The 24,340-nt window shown below is 42.1% G+C and overlaps 1 protein-coding gene and 1 long non-coding RNA gene across 3 annotated transcripts in view; one reads left to right on the top strand and one right to left on the bottom strand.

The window, feature by feature from the left end:
- Positions 1-24,340, top strand: part of LOC141378996 (CUGBP Elav-like family member 5) — a 253,784-nt gene that overhangs the window by 198,416 nt on the left and 31,028 nt on the right. For both annotated transcript variants that reach the window (XM_073931439.1, XM_073931436.1), the window contains one exon: positions 13,194-13,338. In XM_073931439.1, coding sequence (XP_073787540.1) covers positions 13,194-13,338 — 145 coding nt within the window. The remainder of the gene's footprint in view (positions 1-13,193; positions 13,339-24,340) is intronic.
- LOC141379029 (uncharacterized) lies at positions 13,139-16,063 on the bottom strand. Its single transcript, XR_012394952.1, has 4 exons — positions 15,860-16,063; positions 14,723-15,747; positions 13,644-14,386; positions 13,139-13,587 (listed from the first exon to the last, which is right to left on the bottom strand). It is a non-coding gene; the product is annotated as an uncharacterized lncRNA (long non-coding RNA).

The raw sequence follows: 24,340 nt of genomic DNA on the forward strand, positions 1-24,340 counted from the left end.
CATCTTTTGGGTTTAAGCCCTGAACTTGAAGGCTTTGAATCGGGGGGTCTCAGAAACCGATCCATTGTATTAGCAGGCATAATTAGCAGGCATATAGCTACCTGTATTGGCAGGCCAAACAGAAGCGAATTCACAGCTATGGCCTTCTGGGTAAAAAAAGGTTTTCTTATTTTTGACGTATTATTTTTTTTAGCTTTGTTTAATTAAAATGTTTAAATATAATAAAAAATACATATAATAATTAAACTTAATAATTATATTTTTATTATATAATATTTTTCCCGCGCCTCCCCTGACATGCTCTGGCGCCCCCCAGGGGAGGCGCGCCTCACACTTTGAAAACCCCTGCCCTAAACCAACCCTCACAGGAATCAATCTACATTTAAAAAAAAATTCAAAATACTCCATAAAATAGTTCTGGGTAATTTATGAGCCGTTTTCTGTCTCATGGAGACTAAAAAAATCCTTACAAGGTCTGAATTTACTGGTTTTGCTATACTTGTGTGATATTTGGTCCCAACAATGTTAGAAATACAAGGTACACACACACACACACACAGACTTCACATTATTTAACTCATTCACAAGCAGGCCATTATTGATAACTAAAACTGCTTATTGTTAATCATACTAGAAATTAGGGCTTGACATTAGATGCGGGTGGATTTCAGCTGTGGCGGGTAAGACAGTCACTCCCACTTGCCGCTTTAGCTGGTTGAAAATAATTTTAAAGTTGTAGTCTTCTTAAAAGCAGGGTTTGACAATAAAGATGGCCCAATATTCATGCAAATGTGATCTTACAATCGAAAAGCAGCACGACTAACAAAAATAACTGTCCACACGAGCAAAAGAAAGCAGGTGTATACCGAATGACAGGGTAATCACTCGCGTGCATGATGTGATCGCAAGATGATTCTGTAAAGTGTAAAAATGAGATGCAAATTTTCAATAAAAGAAGCTGCTGATCTAATTGTGTCCACTAAAAGGTGCAATAGTAATTGCAAACTGTTAATTTTATCCAATTCAGAAGCCTGAATCAACGTCAGTGTGACAGCCTTCTCAAGCCGCTTTTCCACTGCACACGACATTTGGACACGACTGTCGGAATACGCCCCCTTGTGGCAGTCGCACAGAATTTTCAGTTCTGACGTGCCCCATGGGAGAGAAGCTGTTCTCGCAGTGTCCAAAATAAAGCAGTGCAAAAGCAATTCTTCGTGGTTGAATGAATGAATGAATGAATGAATGAATGAATGAATGAATGAATGAATGAATGAATGAATACTAGAAACTCAGACCGCTAAAAATATTGGAGGAAATGTGGAGACAACATAAAATATTATGTTTTTATCACTTTATTACTTACATTTATAAACAGAAATGTTTTTGTTAATATAGACTTTTTCTGATTAAAAAAACATAACCTTATAAACTCCTATTTCTCATCTTGCGCACATGGACCTGCTTAAACAACACTGGAATACATCACATCCGGTCGGTCGCATACGGTCTAGTCGCAGGAGTTCAAATATTCAACGAATCCGCAGCTCAATTCGGATACGTATTTTCCGCATACGGAGATGATCAGAACTCCACGCAGCTCCCGGACTACTCTCCATTGGAAATGAATGACTTCCGGTCTGTCGCTTGTCATTTGTCGTGTGCAGTGGAAAGGAGGCTTCAAAAAGAAAGACCACCTAGAAAGACCACATATATGCCCTGACATACCACACTGAGGTGTTTTCACAAGGAAACGTAACTATTTCACGTTTGGTCAGTTTAGTGGCCATATCGTACAAGTGCAGTCGTACGAAAATGTGCAATCTAAAAAAAGGAGGCGTGGCTACCAACCACACCCCCTAAACTCTACCGTCATACATTGTACAAATGAGACTGTACAAATTTATATGAAGAAGTTACGAATTTCCGGCTGCCGTCACAACAACCAGGTGGATGCTGCACACTGTTGGGGAATGAGGAGATAACCCCCCCAAGTATAAAGCACTTTGAGTGCCTAGAAAAACGCAATATAAATGTAAGGTATTATTATTATTATTATTATTATTATTATTATTATTATTATTAATATTATTATTATTATTATTATTATTATTATTAATATTTTATTATTATTGTTATTATTATTATTATTACTATTATTATTACTATTATTACTATTATTAATATTTTATTATTATTATTGTTATTATTATTATTGTTGTTGTTGTTGTTGTTGTTGTTGTTGTTGTTGTTGTTGTTGTTGTTGTTGTTGTTGTTATTATTATTATTATTAACTTCTTCTGGCCATCTAAATGTGGGAAATTGTGTGAAAGAATGTATGGTTACAAACAAATACTTTTTTAATGTATTACAAATACTTTTTAAGTGATAAAGTAAGACGGGTACCTGTCGATTTGAAGTGGACAGAGAAAACTCTTGCGATTTTTGTGGTTTTGTCAAAGAATCTGTTACTCATTTGTTTTTTCAGTGTGTATACTCAAGATTTTTTTGGATTGATGTTTCTCACTTTATTTCAAGGACGTTTGGTACACTAATACAAGTTGGGTTATATAATGTCATATTTGCTTTAATACAAGATGGGATCGATTAAAAAAGTACAACTTATTTTCTTATGCAGCTAATAATATTACTTGGAAAATGCCATAATCATGTCAAGAAATGGCCCAAAGCTATAAACAAGATGAAACATTATGGTACTACACTATGTAACATTAAAAACAGAAAAGCTAAAAAAGCATATGAAGCAGTCAATTTAATTTAATAAAATTTTTATTTTTATTATTATTATTATTGTAACCCACCGGTCCTACTGCACCCAACCCGGTGTGAGCTGGGATCGAACCGGTGATTCTTTGTATTGAGTCGGTCGCTCTAACAAGGAGAAAAAAGACCATGGCTGTAAGCATCTGTCGCTAAGCAACTTTTGAGGTCAGAGGAGTGAGGTTTACCTGCATAGCACTAAGCTAGCTGGCCTCTGTCACACTCACCCCCCTAAACCTCACTCCCATCCCTGACGAGCCCCCACATGTAACCCACCACTCCTACTGCACCCAAACCAGTCTGAGCTGGCATCGAACAGGCAATTCTTTGCAGTGGCGCCTGCAGCCATACGGCTGTACGCACTGTGCGTACCTACCACTAGAGAGCGGGAATTAAAGCCGCTTTTTATTTATTTATTTATTTATTTATTTATTTATTTATTTATTTATTTATTTGTGACATAATTTAAATTGATTATTAAACAGTATACACTACAGCTGCCTGCTTTTCCACTATCGTGCCAATTGGTTCTGAGAACACTTGGGTATGGTTACGGTTGTTTCTCCACGGAGGACTCCGGAAGAGAACTTAACCAACAGCTACATGCACTGCTAAAAGACTTTTTTTTCTGCTGTGCATCAAATTAAGACACGCTTAACATAATTGATGTTCGCAATCCTATAGCTACATACTATATCCATGAAACACTGAACTTGCAGACTCTTTGAACAACGAGGAAATAACTGCACTTCAGTCAAGTCAGACGTTTTGTTTTTTGATTTAATGCAGGCTATACCACCCGAAGGTCGTCCGTCGGCCGTCACTGGAGAAAGTCTAATCGTTCATTACTTTATTGGGGTTGTGTTTGAAAGCTTTAGTGGTGCTGTAGCTGTCTAAGGTACTGTTGTATGAGTTAAATTATATATGCACCAATAAACAGGTCAAATTAATGAATAAATAAAACAAATATGAATTCTTAAATGTCGGTATGGTTTTACTAAAAAAATAATAATAAAATGTTTTATAAAAATAAATAGCAATTTTTACCATTTTTTTACGATTCGGTTAAATATAATTTGGACATTTATTGGGGCATGTAACATGTTTCTGATCTTTAATACATAATGGGTAGCTACGCAAAATATTTTCTATAATGTCAAGCAGGATTTTGTCTAAAGCTTTAATTATGAAGACAATAACATTTTAAAACTAACAAAAATAAAATAAAATAATAAAAATGCAAAGATAAAAAGAGCAGAATTTTGCTACGTTATAAAAGATATTTGTTTTTATTTTACTTGATGCATTCATTATTTAATGTTTGAATACTGAAGAACAGCCATCGGAAGGGGGCGGGGCGGAGCTGGATTTGTGCGTACCTTGGAATGAAATCCTGCTGGCGCCCCTGATTCTTTGTATGGGAGTCGGTTGCTCTAACAAGGAGAAAAAAGACCATGGCTCTTAGCATCTGTCACTAGAGCACCTTTTGAGGTAAGAGGAGTGAGGTTTACCTGCATAGCACTTTGCTAGCTTGCCACCGTTACACTCACTCCCATAAACCTCACTCCTATCCCGGACGAGCCCCCAAATGTAACCCACCACTCCAACTGCACCCAAACCGGTCTAATCTGGGATCGAACCGGCGATTCTTTGTATGGGAGTCGGTTGCTCTAGCAAGGAGGGTAAAGACCATGGCCCTTAGCATCTGTCACTAAAGCACCTTTTGAGGTCAGAGGACTGAGGTTTACCTGCATAGCACTTCGCTAGCTGGCATGCGTTACACTATTATTATCTCACCTATTTATTTCTTTTATGGTTTATAACTTGATTGTATAACTAATATCATTTCTCTCATTTTTATTTTGCTTTATTTTTTCATAATTGTTGTGAGGTGGATATTCTTGTACTAAGTTAGTACATATTCACACAAAAAAAGTAAAAATAAAAGGCAACACAACAACAATCTCGTTATATTTTTGACATCAGTTGCGGGCCGAAGGGAGAAGAGACCAGGAGTTTTGAAGAGTATACAAAATTATATACCAACAATGCACAAACAATATACACATTTTTAATACAGTAGCTATTGTAGTGCATACTTACATAATCTGTCTTCTTTCTAAATGCACACACCCAATACATACAGTTGCAGACATTCTACAGAAGCAGAGCTCGTTCTCTCAGCAGGTTCCGACTCTTAATTTGAACCTGAGTGATTTAAATTGCATGTGGATTATTTAAATGGGAATGAGTAGCACTTCAAACATTGCTTTAAATAGTGAAATCCTGCCCTCAGGGAAGCAAAGAACACACACACACACACACACACACAGAGAGTAAGTAAGTGAAATCGACTGTGCATTTTGGTTGTAGTGTGATGTACATCGGCACACTGGCGACTCTGTGTTATGGTGCACAGGAAGTGCTGGATTAAACATCCTGCCAACAGCATTTGCATAAGTGCATGAGAGTTTTAGGAAGATTTTCACACGCTCTGGAATCGTGGCTCTTTCTGTCAGCGGTTTGAGTTGAGCTGCTTCAGAAGTGTGCTGTGCTTTCAGAACAGTTTCATAGAGATTGACAAGTCTGACTCGGCGGAGAGCTCAAAAGGAGAACTCTGTAGAATAGAGTACAATAGAGACAGAGCTGTCTCACATTAAACAGAATAGAACGTTTAACAAAGTAGTATTATGATGGAGCAGAGCAGAAAATAAATGTGCAGAACAGAATAGAATAACCAAAAGTACCATACAGGATTTAATCTATACAGGATATTCTATAGAATAGAATAGAATAGAATAGAATAGAATAGAATAGAATAGAATATAGCCCTATAGAACGAAATTAGAACAGAATGGAACCAAAAGTAACCAAATAGAATAGAATTGAATAGAATAGAAACCATATCAGCCATACAGAACTAAATACAGTAGAAGTTAATATAAAAATTGAATGAGAATGGGATTAGAAAATAAGGGAACCATATTAAATAGAATAGAATAGAATAGAATAGAATAGAATAGAATAGAATAGAATAGAATAGAATAGATTAGAATAGAATAGAATAGAATAGAATAAAATAGAAGGCAGCGCAGTAGGTAGTGCTGTCACCTCACAGCAAGAAGGTCGCTGGGTCGCTGGTTCGAGTCTTGGTTGGGTCAGTTAATGTTCCTGTGTGGAGTTTGCATGTTCTCCCTGCATTCGCATGGGTTTCCTACAGGAGCTCCGGTTTACCCCACAGTCTAAACACATGCGGTACAGGTGAATTGGGTAGGCTAAATTTTCCGTAGAGTATAAGTGTGTGTGTGTGTCAATGAATGTGTGTGGATGTTTCCCAGAGATGGGCTGTGGCTGGAAGGGCATCCTCTGCGCTACGTGCTGGATAAGTTGGCGGTTCATTCCGCTGTGGCGACCCCGGATTAATAAAGGGACCAAGCCGACAAGAAAATGACTTAATTAGAATAGAATAGAATAGAATAGAATAGAATAGAATAGAATAGAATAGAATAGAATAGAATAGAACTAAAAGGAACCATATGGACTAGAATAGATAGAACCTAAAATAGCCCTATAGAACTAAACTAACTACTAACTACTGTAGAAGTTAATATAATAATAGAATGTGAATGAGATTAGAACAGAATGGAACCAAAAGGATACATACAGATTAGAATAAAATAGAATAGAAAAAAAGCCATATATGACAAAATACAGTAGAACATAATCGAATGAGAATGGGGTTAAAACATAATGGAACCAAAGGGAACAATGTAGAATAGAATGGAAATGAGATTATAATCAAATGGAGCCAAAAGGAGCCATATAGAATAGAATAGAATCCAAAAATAACCATATAGAACCCAACACAGTAGAACAAATAGAATCAAAGGAACCATATAGAATAGAATAGAATAGAATAGAATAGAATAGAATAGAATAGAATAGAATAGAATAGATCAGTGGTTCTTAAACTGTGGTACGAGTACCACTAGTGGTACGCAGGCTTCCTTCTAGTGGTACGCGGAGGAATGAAATATGTCATGTACATGCTACACACATTTCAAAAATGATCAAAAAATGATGTATATAATGTGTCATATATGACATATAGCCTATATTTCTGATGTAATTTGCCACATTTTTTAACTGTGCAGAGTTGTGGCTGCTTCATGGGCCTACTGCGCTACTGTATTTCAATACTGCTCATTTTGGTGGTACTTGGAGAGACAATTTTTTTTCTGAGGTGGTACTTGATGAAAAACGTTTGAGAACCACTGGAATAGATAATAGCTACATCTAAAAAAATACAATAGAATATATGAAAGAATAAGATTAAAACCAAAAGGAACCATATAGAATAGAACAGAATACAAATAGCCATATAGAACAAAATACAAAAGAATACAATGACAGTGAGATTAAAACCGAAAGTAACCGAATAGAATAGAATAGAATAGAATAGAATAGAATAGAATAGAATAGAATAGAATAGAATAGAATAGAATAGAATAGAATAGAATCTTGTTCTGGGATGCTAATTCTGAGCTACTTCTTTTGAGATTTTCAGATTTTCACAGAAATAACTTTATTCTGGTTCTGACACTTCCACCATGCTGACACACAGGCATTGGTAACTCCACCCTTTTTTTCAAAAGAGACCTGGTAGCACAATCTCATTTGAATGTAAAGTGACAGTCACCAAAACCGCACATTTTGAAAGCCTAAAAGGGGCAGTTTCAAAAAGTTACAAAAATATTCATGTGGTATTTTTAAGCTGTACTTCAGGGACATCAGGGACTTATTTTACATCTTGCAAAAAGAAGCATATTAGGTCACCTTTAAAAATCTGCAACACGAATAAAGGCATTGAAGGCCATTTGACAAACACAAATCCACCTCTGACTTCTGCTGCGTCATTCTTCAGTCCACAGGCTTCTCCTAGTGCTGGTGCTGTGGATATGCTGTTTTCCAAGGGTCTGTCAGTGGGTGTGTGTGTTGCTGCTGGTTCTGTTGGTGGTTTGCAGCGACTCCTGGTGGCTGACAGCATCACTGCACACTGAAAAAGCAAACAGTTCAGATGATATTATTTACCCTTTTTACATTTCCGGGTTTCTCAGAAGTGGCAGTCATCATAAACTTAGACTGCAGTGAATATATATATATATATAAAATGCTGGGGTACACACAATTTCTTCATGTTGTCCCAACACAAATTTTTTAGGGTAATTGTTTCGACAAATGTAATGAACATAAAACAATTAAGATTTAATTATCAACAAATTAATAAATTCTACATTCTAAAAACACATAAATGCAATATATGCTGTTCAAAATTATATTATATTTTAACAAAATAAATTTTAAAATGTTCAAATAAATTGTACTGTTTTTCTAAATAATTATATCAATTTAAATGTATTTTTAAAATCAGTTTAGATGAAAAATATGAAAAATCTATGAAAAATGAGATAAAAAAATAAAAATGTATAAAATATTTTGGCATTTAAATAGAAAAAAAATGATAGAAATATTATAAATTATTATATAATTTAACTAAAATATATTTTAACAAGATACAATATATTTTAATGTCCAAATATAATTTATATTATATAAATATAATATAATTTAAATATCAAATATAAAATGTGTCAATATGTCTGATATATGTCCATATATATATGGAGTTTGCATGTTCTCCCTGCGTTCGCATGGGTTTCCTCCAGGAGCTCCGGTTTCCCCCACAGTCCAAAGACATGCGGTACAGGTGAATTGGGTAGGCTAAATTTTCCGTAGAGTATAAGTGTGTGTGTGTCAATGAATGTGTGTGGATGTTTCCCAGAGATGGGTTGCGGCTGGAAGGGCATCCGCTGTGTAAAAACTTGCTGGATAAATTGGCGGTTCATTCCGTCGTGGCGACCCCGGATTAAGGGACCAAGCCGACAAGAAAATGAATGAATGAATTTATTTGCTTAAATTCAGCCCATATCAGTAGTTTGTAACCACTTACCCTAAATAAAAAAAAAGTAAATAAAAAAAAATCCAGTTTTTTCAGTGTCGGACTTCTCATTTCTCCATTGATAAAACACCCCTGCATTTCCCTCACAAGCGTACAGAAACACACACACACACACACACACAGACACACACACACACACACGTCGTTCTCTGTTTCCCCATGTCAGGCTTTCAGCTTCACTACTGCAGTAATTCAGCCATGATGGAGAGATGATTGCCTTCAGTACCTGGAGAATTCAGCATGCATTAACATTCGATACAATCACAGATGCATGCACGCGCACAAACACACACACACTTGCAAGCATCACTGCTGTAAATGAATTGATCATGCTGATATTCTCCTTTATTTGCCATGCGAGTTTGTTTACAATTCATTTAAACTGAGCTAAAGTAAGGCAATAATATACAATACAGTTCAAATTCTGTCAAATTTATTCAAACATTTATTATATTTGTACTTTATTGTATGTAGATATTGTGTAGGGTTTGCTGAAATGTATATTTATTTATTTATTTATTTATTTATTTATACAGTTGAAGTCAGAATTATTTTCCCCACTTTGAATAAGTTTTTCTTTTTTAAATATTTACCAAAAAATGTTTTACAAAGCAAGGGAACGTTCACAGTATGTCTGATAATATTTTTTCTGGAGAAAGTCTCCTTTGTTTTATTTCAGCTAAAATGAAAGCTTTTTACATTTTTAAACATTACTTTAAGGTCAAAATTATTAGCCCCTGTTAGCTAAATATTTTTGATTGTCTACAGAACAAACCATCGTTATACAAAAACTTGCCTAATTACCCTAACCTGCCTAGTTTACCAAATTAACCTAGTTAAGCCTTTAAATGTCACTTTAAGCTGTATAGAAGTGTCTTAAAAAAATATCTAGTCAAATATTATTTACTGTCATCATGGCAAAGATAAAATAAATCATTCATTCGTTCATTTTCTTTTCGGCTTAGTCCCTTTTATTTAAACAAAATTCCCATGAATACATTTTATTGTACATATTGTAGGGTATTTTGCTTATAAAGCTATATATTTCAAATTTATATTCAGAACTATAATCCATTACTTCCCCCTCCACAAAATGTTTTAAGGAAGAGTGGGAGAAAGAATTGGGAGAAATGTGGCAATCAGGTTTGGAGGATATTAAAGGTTCAGGACACCCTGGAGAACTTTTTTTTTTTTTATATTAACAGATGTGTGTGTGTTGAGCATCAGTTAAGACAATGTTAGCACCTGTCAGCTGTAATTGTGGGGAAAACTGGATAATTTTGAGCTTTTTTCAGCTAATTTCAGCTTCCGGGTTTAAAATGATTATTGGGGCGGGATCAAAATCGGCGATGTAGCGCAGTACTGCAAGTGCAATGATGACGCGTCGGTTTCTCATTATTATTCATAGCGGAGTTTTCTTATCCTATGAGAAGAGCCGGCTGCTTAATTATTCATGAGACCTGCCAGAGTCAAGCCCGAGCTGTGAGACACGTCACGGAGCCACGGCACGGGCACACAGTTTTTAGCCGTTGATGAAGGCTCACATGCGTTTGTTTCCATGATCCACGGGGTTTGTTGCATGTTTTCCCCCGCGATCTTGTCAGGGCCGATCATACAGCAAAGCTGTGTGTGTGCTGCTAGCATTTTTGTTCGGAGAGCAGCACGAGAATTAGAGAATGGCGGACGCTTTCTTTTATCAGGAGTTCGTTCACATTCAGACACATCACTGTGCTGCTGTGTTCGCCTTAATCCTCCAGATTACCAGCAGGGCTAACGGTTAAAATAGACAGGTCAGGAGACCTGCTGCACTGAGTCTGCTGGATACGGGGATTGAGGGAGAAGTCCTCATTTATAGGGTTTACGTCAGGCGTAACCAAACTTGTTCCTGGAGGGACGGTGTCCTGCAGATTTTAGCTCCAACCCTAATCAGACACACCTGAACAAGCTAATCAAGGTCTTACTAGATATACTTGAAACACCCAGGCAGGTGTATTGAGGCAAGTTAGAGCTAAAACCTGCAGGGACACCGGCCCTCCTGGACCGAGATTGGTGACCCCTGGTTTCCGTGAACACACTTATCTCTATAATGATATAAATTGTGGTTATGTGTATATGAAATTACGAATAACAAATGTAGCAGGGCATTAAATCACTGTTCATTTCTTTGCATTTTAACTTTGTAAACTATAAACTCATGCGTCTCCTCACGGTTTGTGTCTCATTTTGTGAGCTAGCTTCGTTCCCTGCTGGCCACGCCCACTCCTGCCCGATGCTCGCGGAGCTCCAAGCCCATTAATCATGCATCTTTTAAAAAAGTTCTGAAGTAGACTTTAACCGAACGTGGGGGGTGTCATGGCCCTTTAATAAGCACTCTATTAATTCTAGACATTGTGTTATTCAGATCAATATAATTCATAGGTGACATTATTCAAAGAAAAAAATTAAATAGAATCCTCTAAAATATTTGTCCTCTTTGTGACAAATGTAATTCATCAGATGCGTGTCTATCTCAGTTATTTTTTGTTCGAAGATACAGAATTGTTGCAATGGAATTTTTAAAGTGCTTTCCGAGGTGTTGAAGTTGCAATTACAACCGGATACAATGCTTTCGATTCTGAGATTCTCTGAACAAACGCATTTGTTGTCAAATACACAACATACATTGCTTATATTTTGTTTAACTACTGCCAAGAAGCTACTGCTACTGTTTGGAAAAAAAAAGAATCCCCTACATGTAAACTGTGGCTTGGAGAGGTTGACGCTATGTTACATTTGAAGCGAATTAGTTTTTGAAAAGAAAACTTGAACAATGTGACAAAATTAGGAATCCTTTCATCCTTTTAAGGAGCTAAATAATCTTACAGCTGGAGAACTGCAGAAGTTAGTTTATTCTTTAGGTCAGAGTCTCTCAACCTGCAAGCTGACAACACCAAAATCAACACTTAGGGCCCTATCAAACACCCGGCGCAATGTGGCGCAAGGCGCGGCGCAATACTTGTTTGGTTGTTTCAGCTTGGCGCAAGAGTGGTTTTGAGGCGTTGCGCTACGCAGTTTAAATAGCAAATGCATTAGTGCTCATATGTGCGCCCATAGGCGTTTTGGTCTAAAAAGGAAGGAGTTCTGAGGCGGACCGCTGGCGCGTTGCTATTTTGAGAAACTAAAATAGATTTTTCATTAGACCACTAATCTCCGGTGCAGAGTTGCGCCTCGCTTACACGCTGCTTAATACGCACAAGAGAGCAATAGGTATATATCTTTACATATGAAAAAATTTAAATATTAAGGAAATATATTGGATATAATAAGACTAGATAAAGGATATAAATATAAAGGATTAAAATATTACAAAACATATTATTTTCTAGCCTACATAAATATGAAAAAACACTGCTTTTATGCCTTCTTCATCTCAGGAGGCTTTTTCAGTTCATTCATAACAATTTGCTTTTGTATAATGTTATTAATATTAGAAGTATTATTTATTATATCCATATTTATATTTGTTTTATTAAAACAAGCTTAGATTTGCCCACCTGTCAGGTTTTAGACCATATGGGGCACAGCATGTGTTTTAGGATATAACTCAGGTTTTTGAACACACTTCATTATTATTGTTCATTTATTCGTTTGCTGGAAATTAGAACTGAATTTAGAAATAGTTTTGAAATGAATATTTGCGCTTAACAAACGCAATTAATTATTTATAGACTAATTGATGTCTGTGCGTAAAGGTTTCCCTATCCAAGAACGAAAGTAAAAGTGATCCATTATCTCTCATTCTCACGCAGTAGATGCTCTGTTTAACAGTTTTCTGTTAAAAAAAAACTTTTAACTGTTTGCTTGTGAAATGCTCATTTTTTCCACTTAGACTTACTTTACGTCCTGTAAATAGCAAATGCGCTTATGGCGCGACGCAGCTGACTCTTAAAGGAATGGGAGATGAGACTCTGATTGTTTTATTCTCAAAACACACCTATAACTCATTAAGAAAATAAACTCAACCCTTTTGGACCATTCGCCATGGCGCAAAGCAGATTTTCCCGTCCTTACATTAGCAAAAATGCGTTCTGACACGCCCTGAAAGCGTTTGCGCCCTGCGTTTTGCGCTCTGCGCATGGACCGTCTAAAAAGAGCACAAACTGTCTAAAAGGGTTTCAAGAAAAAGCTTCTCCTCTTTTTCAAATCTCAAACTCAAGCATCTGCAGTTGTGTTGTCATTTTGGGCAAAACACCAAAAGGTTAAACATGTACAATATTGCTGGAGGGCACTGTGTACTGTAGGTTGTTTTCTTTATATATATATATATATATATATATATTACTTTTTATTTTAAGGTTTTTTAAGTACCAGTAGGTTGTTTTCTAACCTGATCTTTCTCTATTTCTGTTGTTTTCAGCTGATGCAGCAGCAGGCGGCGATCATGGCCGCGTCTCACGGCGGTTATTTAGCGCCTAGTGTTGCGTTTCCAGCCACACAGATCCACCAAGTGGGGGCGCTGAACATGAATGGCCTGCCGCCCACCCCGATGACCCCTGTTTCAGGTCAGTCTGATGAACACACTTTAAAGTGCCTCTGTTGTTGCTTCCAGATATCAGCTATTACTGTTCATATGTGGTTACTGGTGCTAAGGAAACACAGATGTGGTAAAAGGCGCTTGATTTAATCAGGGCAGAGTAGAGCATACTGACCAGTGTGAGAGGAGCAGGGCCACCTGACCAATCAGTGTAGACTAGAGCCGCCTGACCAATACAATAGGAGCAAGGCCACCTGACCAATCAGTGCAGAGCCAGCTGACCAAGGAAAGAGCAGCAGACCCACCTGACCAATCAGAGCATAGTAGAGTTACCTGACCAATGTAAGAGGAGCAGGGCCACCTGACCAATCAGAGCAGAGTAGAGCCTACTGACCAATAAAAGAGGAGCAGAGCCACATGACCAATCAGTGCAGATGAAAGGTATCTGACCGATGTTATAGGAGCAGAGCCACGTGACCAATCGTTGCATACTAAAGCCACCTGACCAATGTGAGAAGAGCAGGGCCACCTGACCAATCAGATCAGAGTTGAGCCACCTGACAAATCATAGAGGAACAGGGTCGATTGACTAATCAGAGAGGAGCAGGGCCACCTGACCAAAGAGAGCAGAGTAGAGCCTCCTGAGTACTCAGAGAGTAGCAGGACCAATTGACCAATCTTAGAGGAGCAGGGCCACCTGACCAATCAGAGCGGAGTAGAGCCACCTGAGTACTCAGAGAGGAGCAGGGCCAATTGAGCAATCTTAGAGGAGCAAGGCTTGTGACCTTAGGGCCATGCGACCAATCATAGAGGAGTAGGTCCCTTGGCAAATCAGAGCAGAGTAGAGTCACCCGACCAATCAGAGAGTAGCAAAGCCACCTGTCCAATCAAAGAAAAGCAGGGCCATCTGACCAATTAGAGAGGAGAAGGGCCACCTGCCCAAATCAAAGCAGAGTAGAGCCACCTGATCAATGAGAGAGGAGCAGTGCCACCTGACCAATCAGAGCAGATTAGAGCCATCTGACCAATGATAGAGGAGCAGAGCCACCTGACAAATCGGAGAGAAGCAGGGGCACCTGACCAATCAGAGCAGAGTAGAGCCATCTGACCAATGATAGAGGAGCAGAGCCACCTGACTAATCGGAGAGAAGCAGGGCCACCTGACCAATCAGAGCAGAGTGAAGCCACCTGACCTGTCAGAGAGGAGCAGGACCACCTGACCAATCAGAGCAGAGTAGAGCCATCTGACCAATGATAGAGGAGCAGAGCCAGCTGACTAATCGGAGAGAAGCAGGGCCACCTGACCAATCAGAGCAGAGTAAAGCCACCTGACCAGTCAGAGAGGAGCAGGACCACCTGACCAATCAGAGCAGAGTAGAGCCATCTGACCAATGATAGAGGAGCAGAGCCACCTGACCAATCAGAGCAGAGTGGAGCCACCTGACCAATCAGAGCAGAGTAGAGCCACATGATCAATCATAGAGTAACAGAGTCACCTGGCCAATCAGAGCAGAGCATAGCCACCTGGCCAATCAGAGCAGAGTGGAGCCACCTGACCAATCAGAGCAGGGTAGAGCCACCTGACCAATCATAGAGGAGCAGGGCCACCTGACCAATCAGAGCAGAGTAGAGCCACCTGACCAATCATAGAGGAGCAGGGCCACCTGACCAGTCAGAGAGTAGCAGAGTCACCTGGACAATCAGAGCAGAGCATAGCCACCTGACCAATCAGACCAGAGTAGAGCTACTTGACCATTCAGAGAGTAGCAGGGCCACCTGACCAATCAGAAAGAAGCAGGGCCACCTGACCAGTCAGAGCAGAGTAGAGCCACCTGACCAATCAGACAGGAGCAGGGCCACCTGACCAACCAAAGAGAAGCAATGCCACCTGACCACTTAGAGAACAGCAGGGTCATTGAAGCAGAGTAGGGCCAACTGACCAATCAAAGCAGAGTAGAGCCACCTGACCAATTAGAGATTAGCAGTCACCTGGGAAATCAGAGCAAAGTAGAGCCACCTGGCCAATCAGAATAGAGCTTAGCTACCTGAGCAATCAGACCAGAACAGAGCTACTTGACCAATCAGAGAGTAGCAGGACCACCTGTCCAATCAGAAAGAAGCAGGGCCACCTGACCTATCATAGAGGAGCAGTGCCACCTGACCAATGATAGAGGATCAGGGCCACCTGACCAATGATAGAGGAGCAGGGTCACCTGACCAACCAGAAAGAAGCAGGGCCACCTGACCAATCAGACCAGAGTAGAGCCACCTGACCAATCAGAGAGGAGCAGGGTCACTAGACCAATCAGAACAGAATAGAGCCACCTGACCAATCAGAGAGGAGCAGGGTCACCAGACCAATCAGAGCAGAATAGAGCCACCTGACCAATCAGAGAGGAGCAGGGTCACTAGACCAATCAGAGCAGGATAGAGCCACCTGACCAATCAGAGAGGAGCAGGGTCACCAGACCAATCAGAGCAGAATAGAGCCACCTGACCAATCAGAGAGGAGCAGGGTCACCAGACCAATCAGAGCAGGATAGAGCCACCTGACCAATCAGGGAACAGCAGGGTCATTGAAGCAGAGTAGGGCCAACTGACTGATCAAAGCAGAGTAGAGCCACCTGTCGAATCAGAGCAGAGCAGGACTGCCTGACCAATCAGAACAGAGTATGTTCTTGCAAAGGCAGGTTTTAGAGAAAGCACTTGAACAAACTTGAAACTATGAGAAAGAACATTAAATGTTAAATTTTAAAAAAAGTAAAAAAAATCCTCCTATAACCGTCACTTTATTTGCAACATCAGAACATGTAGTAAAAGTACACTACACTTATTGTTACACTCTTAAAAATAATAATAATAATAATAATAAATATTTGTCATTCTGAATGTGTCAGTCTGTATGGTGATTATGGTGATCCATTTGTTTTATCTTGTTCACATGCAATGCTTTTCCTCAACATCCATAAAGCTTTGCCATTTAAAAAAAAGTCCTTTAAAATAGAAAGCGCTCTTTAGAGCATAAAACACTTTGTAGATCTTTTTTTTTAATCCATCAGCGTGAAAACCCTCTTTGGGGATCTTTATTTTTAGCAGCGTATAGTATGTATGTAAGTGTAGGTCAGGTTTCTGGCAGTGAGTTTCCCTGGTGTTTGTGGATCTCTGGCTGAAGATCAGTTTTCTCTCTCAGCTCTCCTGATCAGTGTCGCTGCAGATTCATATTGATCGTCTGGAATCGATGCGCTGGACGTGGAGCTCATCTCAGAGATGTGTTTCAGATGCTCAGACGCTTAATAATGCTGATACAGGATAGTCCACCGGGTCTGACATCAACACAAGCGCTTGAATTTGAGAAGAGCTTTAAAAATCCATCCTCCGCTCATGTTTTGCACAGCAGACATGATGCTGAAATGTTTAAAGCACACGGTGGAGTTTCAGAAGACATGAAGGAATCTGTGTATTATTTTATGATGTTTAAGTTACAATGTTTGTTCATACTACAAGGGGTTTCTAAAACACATTGAACCAAGGTATAACTGCTGTCTGCAGTTTGAAGTGTTAATAATGTCAGCAAATAAGCTAAATAATCTGCCAATGGGGTAAGCAAAATAATCTTATGTCAAAAGAAAAGACAAGATTATTCTGCTTACCCCACTGGCAGATTACACTCACCAGCCACTTTATTAGGTGCACCTTGGTTGGACCCTTTTCTGTCTTCAGAACTGCCTTAATCCTTCGTGGCATAGATTCAACAAGGTACCGGAAATATTCCTCAAAGATTTTGCTCCATATTGACATGATAGCATCAAGCAGTTGCTGCAGATTTGTCGTCTTCACATCTATGATGTGAATCTCCTGTTTCACCACAAAGGTGCTCTATTGAATTTAGATCTGGTGACTGTGGAGACCATTTGAGAACAGTGAACTCATTGTCATGTTCAAGAAAACAGTCTGAGATGAATTGCGCTTTATGACATGGCGCATTATCCTGCTGGAAGTAGCCATGAGAACAACCCAAGCTCATTCTGGAAACGCTGCCCCGCGGACGTTTCTGGAGACCGCGTTTTACGTGGCCGGAGGTACGTAAAGGCCGCGTTTGGTTTTTTCGAGCGAATGCTGCGGGGCGGTGTGGCGCCGCTCCGCCCCTTTTCTTCGCGCTCGCCGGCCGACGGCTCGCCTCCGAGTGGAGGGCTTTCCCGATGCAATCAGTTTGTCCGCCTAGCTCACAGCGTTGCGACGGCGGAGTGGAGGCCCCGGAGGAGGAGGAGGAGCCGGAGCCGGCCGCGGTGGACGACGACCGGGATCGAGTCCAGGGAACAGCGGTGTTCTGGAAATTAGGTAAGACGAAAAACGGAATCCGGAAAATAAGGGCGAGAACGCGGCGGGATCCGAAAACGCAGTCAAAATCGAAGACGAGGGCTTTTGTTTTTTTTTTGTTTTTTTTTCGATACGGCGGCTTTTCGCGCGAGAACGGCGCGGACGCGAACGCCGCGCGCTCCCGAGAGGCGCCCGCCCGAGACGCGAAAAAGCGCGCACAGCGGCCTCTCGCGGATCCGCGAAAACAAAAAAACGCTCGAATACGTACCTCCCGGGACGTAAATCGCGGCCCACAGAAACGTCTGCGGGGCTACGTTTCCAAAATGAGCCTGGGTTTCATGAGAAGATGGGTAAACTGTGGTCATAAAGGAAGAGACATGGTCAGCAACAATACTCAGGTAGTCTGTGGCGTTGGTTCAGTTGGTGCTAATGGGCCCAAAGTGTGCCAGGAAATTATCTCTCCACACCATTACACCACCAGCCTGTACCGTTGATACAAGGCAGGATGGATCCATGCTTTCATGGTGTTGACGTCACATTCTGACCCTACCATCTGAACGTCACATTCTGACCCTACCATCTGAATGCCACAGCAGAAATTGAGACTCATCAGACCAGGCAACGTTTTTCCAATCTTCTATTGTCCAATTTTAGTCAGCCATTGCAAATTGTAGCCTCAGTATCCTGTTCTTAGGAGTGGCACCCAGTGTGGTCTTCTGCTGCTGTAGCCCATCTGTCTCAAGGTTGGACGCGTTGTGTGTTCAGAGATGCTCTTCTGCAGACTTTGGGTGAAGATTGTCTTGACCATGCCTAAATGCATAGAGTTTATGCCGTGTGATTGGCTAATTAGAAATATGCATTAACGAGCAGTTGGACAGGTGTACCTAATAAAGTGGCCGGTGAGTATATTTTGCTTGTTTTGAAGAAAAACTGACATAATTTTGGCATATTGTTTTTTTAAAACATGACTTTTTGTTGCTTGTCTAGAAAAAGCTTCTTGATTTAGGATTTTTTTTTATATTTGGATTAGACAAAAGACAACCTTCAAGTAAGAAAGGCATTTTTTTTGCAGTGTAGTGTTATCATTATGATTTGGTTACGGTATTCCTATGTTTAAGTAAAAAGTATATTAAGTCACAATATTTAAGTCAATTTAAGTCACATACTTTATTATATTTATGTCAGTAATATAATATTCATATAATATTATTGTCTCATTTAATTCTTAAATCACTTTTTATAATATATAATATTTATTCATTGATTCTCATTCCACTTGGTCCCTTTATTCATCACGAGTCACCACAGTGGAATGAACCGCCAACTTATCCAGCAAATCTTTTACACAGCGGATGCTCTTCTAGCTGCAGCCCATCTCTGGGAAACATCCATACACATTCATTCACACACATAAACTACGGCCAGTTTAGCTTACCCAATTCACCTATAGCGCATGTGTTTGGACTGTGGGGGAAACCGGAGCACCCGGAGGAAACCCACACTAACAAGAGGAGAGCATGCAAACTCCACACAGAAATGCCAACTTGTCCATCTGAGACTCGAACCAGCGACCTTCACGCTGTAAGGCAACAGTGCTAACCACTGAGCCAGCATGTTTCCCCAATATGCAATATATTTATGTCAAAAATATAATAAGTCATAATATTTAAATCAATTTAATTCACATTTCTGTGTGGAGTTTGCATGTTCTCCCCGTGTTGGCGTGGGTTTCCTCTAGGTGCTCCGGTTTCCCCTGCAGTCCAAACACATGTATTATAGGCGAACTGAGTAGACCACATTGTCTGTAGAGTATGAATGAGTGTAAGTGTTTTCTCAATACTGGCTGGAAATGCATCCACTGCGTAAAACATATGATGGAATAGTTGGCGGTTCATTCCGCTGCTGAAATAGAAACTGATCCCAAAGAAAATGAATGAACAGTAAAGCATGTTGACCTTTTCTAGCACATCTAATAAACTAAACATGGCTTACCATTACTGACTTCCAAGCGAGCACACACAATTCAGCTTTGATTTCAGTGTCTTTAATTATGTATACGCGAATCCCCCAAAATACTCATGGATTTTAGGGGGCAGCATTATGATTGGTTTGTTTGAGTCTGCTGTAATTGCACAGCATCTGAAATGCCAGGCCTTTGACTGACAAGCATAATCCTGTGGCTCTGGAGCCATCAGTGCCCGCAGAACAGACGCTTTCATCTGCAGACCGTGACCTTTAGTCCAGCAGCTGTTCTGGGCTCAGAGTTTTCCTTTCGTTTCCTGATGAAACTAATGATGTGAGCAGCAGGAAGCTGATCTGAGACCAGTGCGCTCTGATGTCTTATGTAAACGAGCTCAGGGTCACTTCCCGCCTGACAGACAGAGCCACTGATCACATTAAACACTGAATTTGAGTCCTATTGCGTTGATTATTAAAACTTTGCTTCTTTATATATTTTATTACAACATTTTTGTGGAATTTACAGTATTACTGCCAATTTTGGTGGCTAGTAATACTGTAAAATTTAAAAGTGTGCTGTAAATGAACACTTACAATTGTGCTGTAGTTTTTGGAAAATGCAGTATGGATAATGCGAAAAAAAAGAAAGTAGTGCTTTCCAAATTTACTTTGACTTGGATTTCATTGCAGACAATACAACAGACATAATTTAATGTGTTCCTCATGGTAGTCATCCAGAAACATGGATTGTCCTACCACTGCTATGCTGATGATACCCAGCTATACCTCTCTTTTCACCCTGATGATCCCTCGGTTCCAGCTCGCATCTCAGCCTGCCTGTCAGACACTTCACACTGGATGAAAGATCATCATCTTCAGCTTAACCTCATGAAAACAGAAATGCTTGAAGTTTCTGCCAACCCGACTCTACATCACAACTTTTCAATCCAGATGGACGGGGCAACCAGTACTGCATTCAGAATGGTGAAAAGCCTTGGAGTAACGATTGATGACCAACTAAACTTCTCTGACCACATTTCTAGAACTGCTCGATCGTGCAGATTCGCACTCTATAACATCAGAAAGATCCGACCCTTCAATCTGAACATGCAGCTTAACTCCTTGTTCAAGCTCTTGTTCTTTCCAGACTGGTCTATTGCAAACTCTCTACTAGCCGGGCTTCCAGCTAACTCTATCAAGCCTCTTCAGCTGCTTCAGAACGCAGCAGCACGAGTGGTCTTTAATGGATCTAAAAGAGCACATGTCACTCCGCTACTCATCCGTTTGCACTGGCTGCCAGTTGCTGCTCGCATCAAATTTAAAGCTCTGCTGTTTGCTTACGAAGCGATTTCTGGCTGCGCCCCTTCTCATCTGCTCTCACTTCTGCAGATTTATAGGACCTCCAAGAAACTTGCGTTCTGTGAATGAACGTCGCCTCGTGGTTCCATCCCAAAGAGGGAAGAAATCACTTTCCTGAATGCTCGCACTCAATCTGCCCAGTTGGTGGAATGAACTCCCTAACTGCATCAGAACGGCAGAGTCACTTGATGTCTTCAAAAAACAACTAAAAACTCAACTATTTAGTCTCCACTTTCCTTACTAATATGCAATTACCTCTCTGACTCCTCCACTAACTACAAAAAAATATATATATTACTAATGCTTTCCTTCTTAGACTTTACACACCTAAAACTTGCCTATAGCACTTATTCATTGTTGCTCTTATAGTTGTGTAAATTGCTTCCTTGTCCTCATTTGTAAGTCGATTTGGATAAAAGCGTCTGCTAAATGACTAAATGTAAATGTAAATATTGTTTTTTTTTTTAAGTAAACACGTAATCCAGTTTTGGTTCTTGCAACACATGTCAAAAAAGGTTGGAGCAGTAAAGCATTTACCTCTTTGTATTGTTGCCATTCCAGTTCACGACACTTAAAAGACATTTAGGGACTGAAGGAACCAAGTGATGAAATGTTTCAGGTGTAATGTTGTCCCATTCTTCCAGCAAACAAGTCATATAATGAGTCATATATTCTCTATTGGAGACAGGTCGGGACTGCAGGCAGGCCATTCAAGTACCTGTATCCTCTTTCTCCGCAGATAGAACTTTGTAAGGTCACCTTAGAATTATAATTCTCTATCTGACATTCGTTCCCCGAATGGGAGGATTCGTATCAGAAGCCGCTTATCTGGAGAGTATTAAACGGGCCAATGAATGAAATTAATTGGCAGCGTAAGCTTGCGCAGGTGTGCGACATCTGCAATCATCTCAGCATATAAGCACACCTGAAGCCAGCAGACGCCATCCTTTTCGCTTCAGATCCTTTCTGAGTGAGTCGATGAGGGTTCCTCTTGCTGATCAGCACTTCAGAGCGAACGAGTGTGTCTCCCGGTCCAGAGTGGGTCTTCGCGGTGGCAGACGGTCGAGCTGGGTTACTCCCTTGCCTGCGGTTCTTTGGGTCCGGTCCTCCAGAGCGGTGCGTATAGTTGCAACTTTCCTAAAAGAGCAACACAGTCGTGCAGCACGTCCTTTTCAGGATGGCGCTCCGACTGTGCGTTTCTGGATGCGGGGGTTTCCTGTCTCCGGATGATGGACACGATCACTGCATTGCATGTTTGGGGGTCCAGCATGTTAATGCGGTGCTCGCGGGCGGTTCATGTCGTCATTGCGATGCCATGACCGTTGCACAGCTAAGATCGCGGCTAACTTTCGCAAGAGAGCGAGCCACCCCAGTTGCCTCCTGTTCTAAAAAAGCAGCGGGCGCTCGGGCAGATCTGAGGGTTTCAGCGGGAGCTAATCCGCCGCCCACGGGCTCGCGGACCTCTCGCTCCTCACGGCGCTCCATCCAAGCTTCGGGTGGTGAGAGTGATCCGTCTAACCAGATGGTAGCTCTCACACTCGCTGACACCGGAGATCAGATGTCCTCCGCGGCATCGGAGGGTGGGCTTTCACTGTCCGACGAAGATCCGGACCCGCTCGCCCCCTCCGGGCAGGTGAGCGCTGTCAAATCGGATCCTGAAGCGGACATGTTAGCCGTGCTTTCCCGGGCTGCTTCGGCCGTGGGGTTGGAGATGGTTTATCCCCCAGCTCCGCGGCCGGACCGACTAGATGGGTGCTACGTAGAGGACCAGAAGGCGAAGCCTTCGAAGCCTCTCGTCCCCTTCTTCCCGGAAGTGCACAGTAGGCTCACGCAGTCCTGGAGGGCACCTTTCTCTGCCCGTGCTACGAGTGCCTCCGCCCTCACCGCCCTTGACGGCGGAGCTGCCAGGGGGTATGAGGCGATCCCGTCAGTGGAGCGCGCTATCGCGGTCAATCTTTGTCCACGCGGCGCCTCTACGTGGCGGGGTTTGCCCCGCCTCCCGTCCAAAGCCTGTAGGTTGTCTGCCTCCCTCGGAGCCAGAGCTTATAAGGCTGCGGGCCAGGCTGCTTCTGCTTTGCACGCGATGGCCACCTACCAGGCGCAGGCGCTGGCCGAGCTGCACGAGGGCGGGTCCAACCCAAGCTTATTACATGAGCTGCGCACCGCGACCGACTATGCTCTTCGGACTACTAAGTCCGCCGCGTGTGCGCTGGGGAGGACGATGTCCACACTTGTGGTTCAGGAACGCCACCTCTGGCTAAACCTGGCCGATATGCGCGACGTTGACAAAGTTCGCTTTCTTGACTCGCCCATATCCCAGGCTGGCCTGTTCGGCGACACCGTCGGTGAATTCACCCAGGAATTCAAGGCGGTGAAAGAGCAGTCGGATGCGATGGGCAATGTCATCTATCGGCGTGGCCGTAAGCCCGCTCCGCCCGCCGAGCCATCCACCTCCGCTGTTCCTCGCCGAGGGCGCCCGCCAACGAGTGCTGCCCCGCCCCCGCCTGCGCCTCCGGCCAAGCGGGCGCGGCGTTCACCTCGAAAGCAGGCAGCCCCTCCTGCCCAGGGCGCCGTTAAGTCCGGTAAACGGACCGCGAAGCGTCCCTGAGACAGGCCATCCGGAGAAGAGGAAACTTGCTCTTTCCCCGCTGGAGGGCGGGGCCCCGATAACAACGGTACTTTTCAGTGCCACCAAAACATCAGTAAAAGAGCACTTTTTCCCTTCCCCGGATGTGACTGCACGAGTTCTGCCAGTCCGGGACGCGCTGCCTTCCGGCTCGCAGACTCTACGTGCTTCGCCAGTGGCTCACGAGCGCTGGGGGGACGGTCTCCCTTCCCTCAGCCCTCCAGCCCCCTCTCCGGAGTCAGGGTGCGGAGCCAGAGCGAATCGCTCTCCTCCAGCTTTTCCGCGGGACCCTCGTGCTTCCCGGATCAGCACACCCACTCCGCGCTGCCCCACCGCTGGTACGTCAGCGATTGTAGCGATGACTCCATTAGCGAGGGCTCTGCCTGCCTGGTTAGCGCGGGCCAGCCCCTCGCGGTGGCTCATACGCACAATCAGACTCGGTTACGCGATTCAGTTCGCGAAACGGCCCCCCAAGTTTACGGGCGTGTATTTCTCCAGGGTCAACCCCCTGTCCGCCCCTGTCTTGCGAGAGGAGATTGCTGCCCTCCTGGCGAAGGGTGCAATCGAGCCGGTTCCTCCAGCCGAGATGGAGAGTGGGTTTTACAGCCCATACTTCATCGTACCCAAAAAGAGCGGTGGGTCACGGCCAATCCTAGATCTGCGCGTTTTGAACCGCTGTCTGCACAAGCTGCCGTTCAGAATGCTCACGCAGAGGCGCATTCTCCAATGCGTTCGTCCTCGGGATTGGTTTGCAGCCATAGACCTGAAG

The sequence above is a fragment of the Danio rerio genome, chromosome 2 (genome assembly GCF_049306965.1).
Source record: "Danio rerio strain Tuebingen ecotype United States chromosome 2, GRCz12tu, whole genome shotgun sequence".
Lineage (NCBI taxonomy): Eukaryota > Metazoa > Chordata > Actinopteri > Cypriniformes > Danionidae > Danio > Danio rerio.